The sequence below is a fragment of the Scardinius erythrophthalmus genome (assembly GCF_964197995.2).
Source record: "Scardinius erythrophthalmus genome assembly, chromosome: 14".
NCBI lineage: Eukaryota > Metazoa > Chordata > Actinopteri > Cypriniformes > Leuciscidae > Scardinius > Scardinius erythrophthalmus.
In genome coordinates, this window is record NC_138234.1 from 21,156,801 (window position 1) to 21,168,511 (window position 11,711).

Sequence of the window (11,711 nt, forward strand, 5' to 3'; positions counted from 1 at the left end):
GTTAGGAAGACTTATCCAAAGTTTTGGTGCTAAATAGGAGAAGGATCTACCGCCAGCAGTCGATTTTGATATTCTAGGTATTATCAACTGGACGGAATTTTGAGATTGCAATAGACGTGAAGGACTATAATACGTTAAAAGCTCGCTCAAGTAATGGGGAGCTAAACCATTTAGTGCTTTGTAAGTAATCAGCAATTTTTTAAAATGTATACAATTGAATTAATAGTTGAAAAGGGAGCCAATGCAGTGTTGACAGAACCGGGCTAATATGGTCATACTTCCTGGTTCTGGTAAGAACCCGAGATGCTGTGTTTTGGACCAGCTGTAGTTTGTTTATTAAGCATGCGGGGCAACCACCCATAATAGCATTACAATAATCTGGCCTTGATATCATGAACGCATGAACTAATTGTTCCGCATTTGACATTGAAAGCATATGTCGTAATTTAGATATTTTTTAAGATGGAAGAATGCGGTTTTACAGATACTAGAAACGTGACTTTCAAATGAAAGATTGGTATAAAAGAGCACACCCAGGTTCCTAACCGACGACGAACTGATTTCACACTGATGACCCAAACATAAGAAATACAGCTAAAACAAACAGCCGTATTTCCTTCAGGCAGAAGTTGGCATAACATCTATTTGTCATAAAGTTGAAAATGGGTATGCACCTTTTTTGGGGCAAATAGTATGTTTTCAATGTTTTCAACCCTTTCTGACCAATGAATGTCCATGACCAGACATTCATGATTAAAGCATATGTCTTGCAATTATGCAACTTAAAGGGTTAGTTCACCCAAAAATTAAAATTCGGTCATCATTTACTCACCCTTACATTGTTCCAACGCTGTATGAAACCAGACAGTTGACGGTAGCCATTGACTTCCACAGTAGGAAAAAATATATATATGTATATGAAAATCAATGGCAACCGTCAACTCTCTGGTTACAAGCATTCTTCAAAATATCTTCTTTTGTGTTCAACAGAAGAAAGAAACTCATACAAGTTTGGAACAACTTGAGGGTGAGTAAATGATAAAATAAATTTTCGGGTGAACTATCTCTTTAAATTATACTACTTTGAGCTAGTCCCTAGAACAGACCGGACAATCATATAGTAAATCTGTTGCAGAATTAAAACAGCAAATTTGAATATGTTCCCCACTGATGCCCCAAACATAAGAAATACAGCTACATTTCTTTCCACAAACAGCTGCATTTCCTTAAGGGAAAAAGCTTACATAAACATCTATATGTTAGCGACCTATAATGAGAAAGCCGGAAAACATCTCCGTTGGGAAAAGGCTTGGATGTTATTCCTCCAGTAGTGGGAATCCCAGAGCAGAGTATCACAAGTCTGGCCTCCATGAAACTTTCCAATAGAGTAAAATTAGGATTCAAGATATTTTCAAGGCCTTCGGATGTCTGTGTCTACAGAGAGATAGAAGGGTAGGGGAAGTGAGGAAAAATATACCTCTGCTTCATTTGCTCCTGCTCTCCTCCATTTAAGGAACGGAGCAGTGGTCCCTTGGGGTCTGAGCAATCTTAAACAGATAAATATTTTCTCAGCTTTAAACGATAAGAGAATAGATTGAAATGGAAAGGAAGGTGGGGGTCTGTTTGAATACGGGGTTAGCGAGAGGACATAATACATGCTTTCGGAGTGACGTCTTCATTGCTAAGCTTTTAAGCCGACATATGATGATTGATATTAGCAATACTCAAGTTTCAGATTGACAGGTATTTAAACGTAATAACAAAATACGCGCTTGGAGTTTTACTTAACAAGGGTTTAAATTTTACATGATTGAAAAGAGTGAATCTCATGAAAATGTCCAAGACACCTAAAACTGACAGACTAAATCCAGAAAAACTTCGGCAACATCTCCAAGACACTTGAAGAAACCATCCTGCAAAGCTACAGTACTGTGAAAAGTTTTAGGCACTTGTGTAAAAATACTGCAAAGTGAGGATGCTTTCAAAAATAATGTCATAGTAGTAAATTGGTCAATTCTATTTACAATTAATGGCAAAAGGAATGTTTGAAAATGTAAACTGAATCGTGTAAATTAAATGTGTATAATACTTTGAATATGTATAAATTATATAAATAAATTTGGAGTGACAATCAGTTCAAAATCTTAATTTACATGATAAGACTATGATAATAATCAATCACAATTATAAATAAATAAATATATATATGTAATTTATTATAAATATATGCAAAATGTTAAATAATATATACATGTGTATATATTTCATTATTATTCTGAAAAAAATAGGGGTTTGTTTCCTTTAAGAAAAACTTTTTGAATTTGAGGTGAAGCATTGCCTGGCCATTCACCCAAAAGGGAAAAAACTACAACATTTTAACCACCAAAATCACCAATATCACATCTTTGCAATGCTTCCTGTACCCTCCATTGCCTCCTGCCTTTACGGTGTCGAGTCATGTTTGTGATAAAGCCTATTTTATTTTTATCGCAACAAACAGCAAACAGACACTCAATCTGACTTATAAACAAGTTCAGCGACACAGACTACTTGTTGACATCTGGTGACAGATGAAAACCAGACTTTTGCTCCATTAAACACAATCCCGAGTGAAACAGCACATGAATTAAACCAAAGTCTGGTTTCGATATGCAGAACATGGCCTTGAATTAAGGATATTAAACATTTCAAATTGAAAAAATAAATATCGACAGAGCAGAAATACACAACCTGGCTTGCAACGCAAAGACCAAATCAAAACGAATGTGATTTTTTCCAGCATGAGGAACTCGCTTTGTGTGCATTCGCCGTTAATTTGAGAAGTTTGAGGTACTTAATTAAAGTAGACGAGAGGGAAGCGTTGTGTTTATTGTTGAAGGCTTAGGTTAATGCAGTTCATCTACTGGCTGTTGGTCTTTTCCAGTCTCATTTTCTCCTCTTCCCAGTTTATTCCTTTCAATGATAGAAAGGTCTTTTCGGATGAACCCGAGAACGTTTATGCAGTTCGTTGTTCTTCTGTCATTGGTTAAGAGACGCTCCGGTTATAACAGGATGTTTTAAGGGCTTTATTTTCCAGAGGATCACATTGTAATAATGGGAACAGGACAAATAAATAGGCTCTTAGCTTAGGCCGAATTGCTGTTTATACCTCAGGCAGGTTAAATCAAAATGCTTAAACAATTTGTTATACATTCTGTCGCTGGATTTGATAATCTGTATATGTTAGTGCAACTGGTCGAAATTAAACCATCACCAATATAAACTAAGCTCAGTTTGTTAGCCCTCAGGAAATATTGGGCTTCTTAAATAGGTGACATGAAAACCATGCTAAAGCCAAAAATGACATCTGCACCTCATGAATGCTTTTGAAAATGTATCTGAAATCTTACCAAAAGAAACTAAACGATTTACTGCTAATACTTAAAGTATGTTTCTAAGTCGTCGTTTCAAGCCCAAATGCTGAAGTTTTTCCAAGTTAATGATAGTTTGAAGTGATCACAGGCCACAATTTGGAGTTTTTTAATCAAATATTGTGACGGTTTGACACCATGATGTTCAGTCATGAGACAATGGCATTTGATGACATATTTGACAACAAGTGCCATAGATGACCATATTTGATTAGAAATTTGGCAAGCTAATTTCAAAGTAGCTTCCACATCCGCTGAAGAACTATGAGAGATACTAGTTATAGTTAAATATGTGGACGTACCGTCTGAACGGGTCCAGATGTGGAGAGAAGGGGTTTGGCCGCGGCGTCTCTGGCCACCACCAGCTCCACTCGGTCTCTCTGTTGCTGGAGGAGAGCGATGGCCTGCTGCTGCGTCACGCTCTGATCCAGAGGAATCCCATTAATCGCAAGAATCTGATCGTTCTCCTGCAGTCTTCCATCCCTGGAGATAAGAATTATCACAGTTTAACTTGCCAGTCAAAATACCAGTAATAATATAAAAAAAAACACACACACACAATTACTACTTTATTTATTATTTTACATTAACCAATTCATCCAATAAATAAATAAATAATTAAAAAATTTGATATGATGATGATTATTATTAATATTATTATTTTTGTTATTATAACTTTTATTATTATTATTATTATCATATCTATAACATAACCATATTGTTATTACTATCTATTTAATTTAATAAATAAACCAATAACATCAATAAGGAGTACTATTATTATAATATTATCATTTTCATCCATTATCCAAGTCATCCCGTAAAATAAAAAGTATATTATTATTATTAACTATTTTAAAATGTTTTTATGATGATGATGATTATTATTAATGTTTTTATTATTATAACTGTTATTATTATTACTATCATCTCCATATTATTATTATCCATACTGTTATTTTCTATTTAATTAATTTTATTTAATAAATAAGGAGCACTATTACAATTATTATTATTATTTTCATCCATTATCCAACTCATCCCGCAAAATATTCTTCTTCTTATTATTATTATTCATTAACTAATTTAAAAAGTTTTAATGATGATGATGATGATGATGATTATTAATATTATTTTTATTATCATAATTGTTATTATTCTTATTATTATCTCCATATTATTATCCATACTGTTATTATTTTCTATTTAATTTATTTTACTTAATAAATAAATACCAATTACATCAATAGGAGTATTATTATTATTGTTATTATTATTATTATCATCCATTGTCCAACTTATGCCATAAAGTAAAAAGTTTATTATTTTATTTATATTATTATTTTATCCATCATCCAATTAATCCAGTCAATAAATTAATCAATGTTATTATTATCCATCTCATCTAAATTAAAATAAGTAAATAAATACATTTATTATTATCATGCTAATTCATAATTAGGCACAATTTATATTTTATTAGTTTTACATAACTAATTAAAAAAATGCATGCATCTATGCCTTCTAATCAAGCAGATTTTAAGACAAAACAACTCGTTGCAATTGCAGAAAGGAAGAGCCAAAAAGAAAATGATCTAAAACAACAGAAAATACGATATATGAATAAAGCAGAGAGGTCTCACCTGTCTGCGACACTCCCTGGTTGCACCTGTCTGACGAACACACCATGGCCGCCCACCCCCTCTGGTCTCAGGCCCACCACACTGAAACCGAGACCTCCAGATAACGGCTTCTGCAGGCTGATGAGCTCCGTCCTCCGGCCCTGCTTTAAAGAGAATACAGATGAGAATGCACCATCCATACTAACTGGTGGAATCTGAGCAGAAGAAGTAGGTAATCTGGGGACTTTTCGCCTACTGTGTACTACTACTACTATGTATTCGCACATAGTACTCTTTTGTCGTACTGTTTTTCGCATACTATAGAGTAGGGAAGTAGTTGATTTTAGAAGCTGTGCATTTTCAACAAAAACAATGTTTATGCAGAGAAAATGACACAAAAGATATCGCTGCTGCATGCTCACCTTTGCTGCTGCATGCATCCATCTCTGAAGCTGCTCAGAAGAGGCATTAGTTGAAGCTGTTCCATTGGACACCACGGATCCCAGGCTACTGGACGGACGGCTGGCACTGACGATCAGCTGCCCCTTTCTGGAGAAACTGAACTCACTGCATGTGTCCGGAGGCAAGCTGTTTAACTGCAAAGCAGAGCGCACAGTCAGATCCAAAGATATATGGAAAAGAAATTTCATAAATATAATAACAATAATATTTCCACAACTACAAGTGTTATTGTTATCCATCAAGTGTTATTATTGTACATTATTACAATAATAATAAAACAAATCAAATTTAAAAATGTGTTCTTTAAAAAAAATAAGAAGAATTTTTAAAATCAATTGTTCCATTAACAAATTTGTTTGAAATATATCTGAAAAATAGTACTACTTCTACTACTACTGATAATAAAATAATAATGCAAATATAGTTATGTAGACAAATATACATTTTGCCCATTTATGAATTTGTCTCAAAACATCTGTTTAGTGGAAACGCCCTTAGAAAGAAAGAAAGAAAGAAAGAAAGAAAGAAAGAAAGAAAGAAAGAAAGAAAGAAAGAAAGAAAGAAAGAAAGAAAGAAAGAAAGAAAGAAAGAAAGAAAGAAAGAAAGAAAGAAAGAAAGAAAGAAAGAAAGAAAGAAAGAAAGAAAGAAAGAAAGAAAGAAAGAAAGAAAGAAAGAAAGAAAGAAAGAAAGAAAGAAAGAAAGAAAGAAAGAAAGAAAGAGAGAGAAAAGAAAGAAAAAAAGGAGAGAAAAAGTTAGAAAGAAAGAAGAAAACAAAGAAATAGAAAAAGATAAAGAATAAACACATTTGTTTGAAATACATTTGAAAAATACTACTAATAATAAAATAATGCAAATATAATAATAGTAGCAATAATTACAGTTGTATTGTTATTATAAAAATATATTTCAAACAAATTGATAAACAGGCACAATTAAATTACTATTAATAATAATAATAATAATAATTTTTATTAATGGATGAGTTGTAATAAATACTTAAATATATATATATATATGTAATATATATAAATATATGTATAAATATATATAATATATATAAATATATGTATATATATATATATATATATATATATATATACACACACACACACACACACACACACACACACACACACACACACACACACAACATATATATATATTACTGTTCATCCCAAAGATAACAACCCGCAGAGGAGCAACCATGTCCTACAGGCAGAGAAAAGGAAGGAAAAAATAAAAGGTGGAAAAATCAATAGATTCCTCTGCAGTATTCGCTAGTCCCCAACAGGTAATGTATTAATGACCTTTAGACTCTTACTGTGGGAACTTATCAGTCTTGTGCTTATTTAGTCCGGGCTGACAGAGCAGGTTCCAGCCTATTTCATCGATACATCTCCGACAAGGCAGTTACTCAAACTGAGACAGTGGATATTAAGGCTTGATAGAAACTCCGACTGCTGCCCGCCTCGACATACTTGATAGGTTTTTCACCTGACGCATTCATAGGCGCACGTCTGACCTTCCCAGCACTTAGAATATGAAGGCGAGCTTCCGTTATTGCCATTATCTTAATTTGGTGTGCGGATTGTTTATTGTAAAGAGGTTTCTTGTGTCAATAAAAACTCAGACTGAATACAAATAGGGACGAGGGACTTTCAGCATGCCGAGTATGCGGTAAAGAAACACATGGCCTGCATTCTGGGATGGATGCAAAATAAACATGTTCGATTTTAAAAGTTGTTTGAGTCTAACTAAATAATGTGATTTTAGCCTGATTTGGCATCATGAATACACATTAATACTGATATTTTATCTGATCTTGGAAATTCTTTACAATTTTCATGAACTGAAACATGAGGACTGCTTATCGCTTTCATCAATAATACTGATGCGCAAAATGAAGAACGAAAATGCAGCTCATTTCCATAATTGACCAACAGAATCTACCAAGAGCAGCGCAAAATAGCGTAGGGTCACAAACAAGCAGAGCTGTTTATAATCAGGTGAACGTGATCTACAAACAATAAACACAGCAAATTAAAAAATAACGTGGCTCAGCAGACGATATGTTCAGAAAACATCTTGTCGCAAGTCCTTTGCGTTTTTGAAGTTTCGCAGACAGACGACAACGTTGTCAAAACGATCACGGTTCACGCGGATCCGCAAAAACAACTGAGACGCTGTATTCTGCTGCCAGTCCAGTAGTTGGCGATGTCACTTTATAATGAAACGCATGCACCTATAGACTGAACACGTAATACACATGACGTTTTCACGAATTCACGTTTTTGTAGTTCACAGAGACGATAACAGTATCGTTTTCAAAAACGTGCACTTTGAAACACGTTTTTAAAAGTTTGTCGTGTAAATGAACGGTCAAAACGGAGTCGTGTAAACGGCCCCTAAATGAACACGAGTGGAGAAAATTCGTCCTCTGCGTTGCCTTCTACAGCAACTAGCGAAGCATGTCAAGCGCAAAATGAGTAAATTGACTAGGGCTGCACGATTTGGGGAAAATGTCATATTGCGATAATTGAGGTCAATATTGCGATTATGATTGCGATATGCGATATATAATAAACAAATGGTTTCATGAGTCAACTTGCTTGGTTCTCAAGGAAAATAAATGCACACACAGATTAGTGATAATCAGCCTAAAGAAAAAAGTTCTTTAGTCAAGAGCAGTGAGTGTTTTTCTCTGTTCCCTTTGTTCTTTGATTAACTTTAGCGACAGATTATTTTTTTTACAAAACATAATTTACATACAAGAGTACATATAACCATACATGTCAGGGGTAAAGAAAAAAAAAAAAAAAAAAAAAAAAATAGAATAACTTTAGCGACAGATGTAATTAGTGGCTACTGTACTGTCCCTTTAAGACCAGCCGCTGTCAGAGACGTGGATCTCACACGCGCCTCTTTAACGAGTCATCACAACTCTTCATGTTCATCATAAGACTACTCTTATGTTATGAAGACACTCGACAAAAATACATTTTGGCATAATTGTGTGTGTTATTGTTCGTTCAAGCTCGAAAGAGAACTGTATTCTGTCATGCTGTTTTGTGCGCACGCACGATATTAGCGCGAGTCTTTCTGTGTGTCACAGTCAGACATTCACAGGCAGCGTGTTCATTTTGGCATACATGTGTGTTGTTCGTTCTACCGCGAAAGAGAATTTGATACTGGCGCGTGTCTATCTGTGTGTGTGTGTGTGTGTGTGTGTGTATGTGTGTGGGTGTGGGGGACATTCACAGGCAGCTCGTTCTTTTACGCATTATCGCGCATGAATGGTTTAAAAGCATTTCCATTAATAAGTGCGTTAACAGTGCTAATTTGTTTATTTAATATAAAATCGCAACATTTTGCGTCATATAATCGCGTAGGCTTGACATCGCGATTGCGATACGATTAATCGTGCAGCACTAAAATTGACTATCGCAAACTTTAGTAAATCACGTTGCGTGATTTATTTACATACTCTCCTCCCATAAATGTTGCGTCTGAAAGGGAAACTCTTATGTCCTTCATCTCATTGATGCAACGCCTGTGATGCCTTGTTGACAAGTTTGGATAAGGGCAAAACGCACAAGATGTAGTACCTTCACTGCCCTGTAGATGCCGCTTGTTTTGTAGCAGAAATAAACTGCTGCAGAAAAAGTTAAAGGGGGGGTGAATTACTGTTTCATGCATACTGAGTTTTTTACACTGTTAAAGAGTTGGATTCCCATGCTAAACATGGTCAAAGTTTCAAAAGTTAAGTTGTACGTTTGAAGGAGTATTTTTGTTCAAAAAACTGTCCTTCCGGTTTGTCACAAGTTTCGGAAAGTTTTTTTCGAGTATGGCTCTGTCTTATGTAAGAGAGGGCGGAATTTCCTTATATGGGTCTTAAGGGCACTTCTCCGGTAAGATCGCGGGCGCGCGCGCACTCGTAAAACAGAGCAAGAGAGTGAAAGCAGTTCACCATCAAAGCGCCCTGCCCGGCTTTTGGGAAGCCAATGTCACCAAAGAAGTGTGTTTTTGGTTGCCAGGGCAAGACAACCCTGCACAGATTCCCAAAGAACCCGGCGTTAAGGCACCCGTGGATGGAGTTTGTTTTCCTGACCATAAACGGAGTTGTGATAGACTGTTGTTCCCTGCATTTCGACGATGATTGTTTTATAAACAAAGCCCAGATCCATGGATTTGCAGATCGTCTAATGCTTAAGGATAGAGCAGTCACAATGATAAAGGTTCGCGGTCGTGCGTTGGAACGGTGAGTAAAACTGTTGAACAAATGTCTCTGTGTGTTGTTAGCTCGGCGCGTTAGCACACAGCTTTAGCTTCGCCCACACGGCCCGCCCCCAGCCGCTCGTTTTTTTCCGGAAAGACTCGGTACAGCCAATCTTTCAATTAAAAAATATAATAAAACAAAAGACTTTTTGGAGATATGAAGGATGCAATATTACTCTATAGGTACTCAAGATTAACAGGAGATTGAGTGAAAATGAGCATTTCACCCCCCCTTTAAGTGCCATGCAAAATGTAACTAATCGCATTACTCATTACTCATCACACATGTTTTGAAGTAAAGAGTACATATACTTATTCAAAAATATAGTCAAGCAGAGGAGATGGTCCTCACTGCGGAACATGAAATCCAGATCCGACTCCTCCCACCTTACATATACCTAAACCTACCAATCTCCATCCCCTGATCCCTAAACCCACCCCTAAACCTACCAATCTCCACCCCTTAATCCCTAAACCCACCCCTAAACCTACCAATCTCCACCCCCTGATCCCTAAACCCACCCCTAAACCTACCCATCTCCATCCCCTGATCCCTAAACCCACCAATCTCCACCCCTTAATCCCTAAACCCACCCCTAAACCTACCAATCTCCACCCCCTGATCCCTAAACCCACCCCTAAACCTACCAATCTCCACCCCCTGATCCCTAAACCCACCCCTAAACCTACCCATCTCCATCCCCTGATCCCTAAACCCACCAATCTCCACCCCTTAATCCCTAAACCCACCCCTAAACCTACCCATCTCCATCCCCTGATCCCTAAACCCACCAATCTCCACCCCTTAATCCCTAAACCCACCCCTAAACCTACCAATCTCCACCCCCTGATCCCTAAACCCACCCCTAAACCTACCAATCTCCACCCCTTATCTCTGGATCCAACTCCGCCCCCCCGGATCTCATGTACTGCATTGAGATGCTACTGAAGCAGAGAGTTGCTAATATCTTTGATACTCAGTAAAACTACAAAGTAGCCAAAAAGATACTTATGTACAGTTACTAATTCCATTTAGACCCAGTCTCAATTGGTACACTTCATGTGCACTTGCACATGTAAGATGTCCCATTTGTCATTTTAGCTATCAGAAGGGTGCTGATATGTGTCCTCGATGCACACTTTTGCAAAGCCCACAAGCTCGACCGTCAAAGCGAGCTTACGTTACGGAAATGCGGACTCAGAGGAAGATCACAAGGGCTTAGGGCTCCATGTAGGACAGGGCCTTACTCAAATACTTTACACCACTGAAATCTTGCTAGTACTTCTTTTAAACGGCAAATATACAGACACAAATATACAAGTAGTTTGTGGCCTTGGAGCTCACAGTAGGAGTGTCTTTGAAGGTTTATACGCTAATGTATGTTGTGCAAGTCTGACCTGGTCTTTCAGCTGTTTGACGGAGTGTTGCAGGGTGAGGATGTGGCCGAACAGAGGACTCTGCAGGGCTTCCTTCAGCGTGCCGAGCCTGTCGTGCAGCCTTTCCAAGGCCTGGAGCACCTGCTGCCGCTCGGAAGCAGACACTGAGAATACACACAGTCAAGATATTAACCATGCAAAGAAGGATTAAACACAGAGCATGCTTACGTGGATGAAAATTACAATTACTGATACCTGTCGGTAAGTTCTCATACATTGTCGTTCTCTCGATAATTCAGTGCAGATTGATCTGTGAAAGTGGATGAAAATGGATATTTGTACATAAATGTCTATGTCCTTGCACAAATATAATAATGATCATAATCATAATTTAATGGATAAGACTGATCAAACACTGTAAATTATCAAATTTGTTATGTAGACATTATATATATATATATATATATATATATATGCAGTCAAATCTATTAATAACATGTAATCACATCTAACAAAGATATACTGTGTGTATGTGGAATATATATATATATATATATATATATAT

The 11,711-nt window shown here is 36.5% G+C and overlaps 1 protein-coding gene across 8 annotated transcripts in view; it reads right to left on the reverse strand.

Moving 5' to 3' along the window:
• Positions 1–11,711, reverse strand: part of patj (PATJ crumbs cell polarity complex component) — a 107,676-nt gene that overhangs the window by 94,736 nt on the left and 1,229 nt on the right. For 5 of the 8 annotated variants that reach the window (XM_081385570.1, XM_081385569.1, XM_081385567.1 and 2 more), the window contains exons 3-7: positions 11,402–11,456; positions 11,168–11,310; positions 5,455–5,628; positions 5,054–5,196; positions 3,713–3,893 (exon numbers count right to left, since the gene is read on the reverse strand). In XM_081385570.1, coding sequence (XP_081241696.1) covers positions 3,713–3,893; positions 5,054–5,196; positions 5,455–5,628; positions 11,168–11,310; positions 11,402–11,423 — 663 coding nt within the window. In that variant the 5' untranslated portion in view covers positions 11,424–11,456. The remainder of the gene's footprint in view (positions 1–3,712; positions 3,894–5,053; positions 5,197–5,454; positions 5,629–11,167; positions 11,311–11,401; positions 11,457–11,711) is intronic. The other 3 variants (XM_081385571.1, XM_081385565.1, XM_081385566.1) reach the window with 1 other exon arrangement.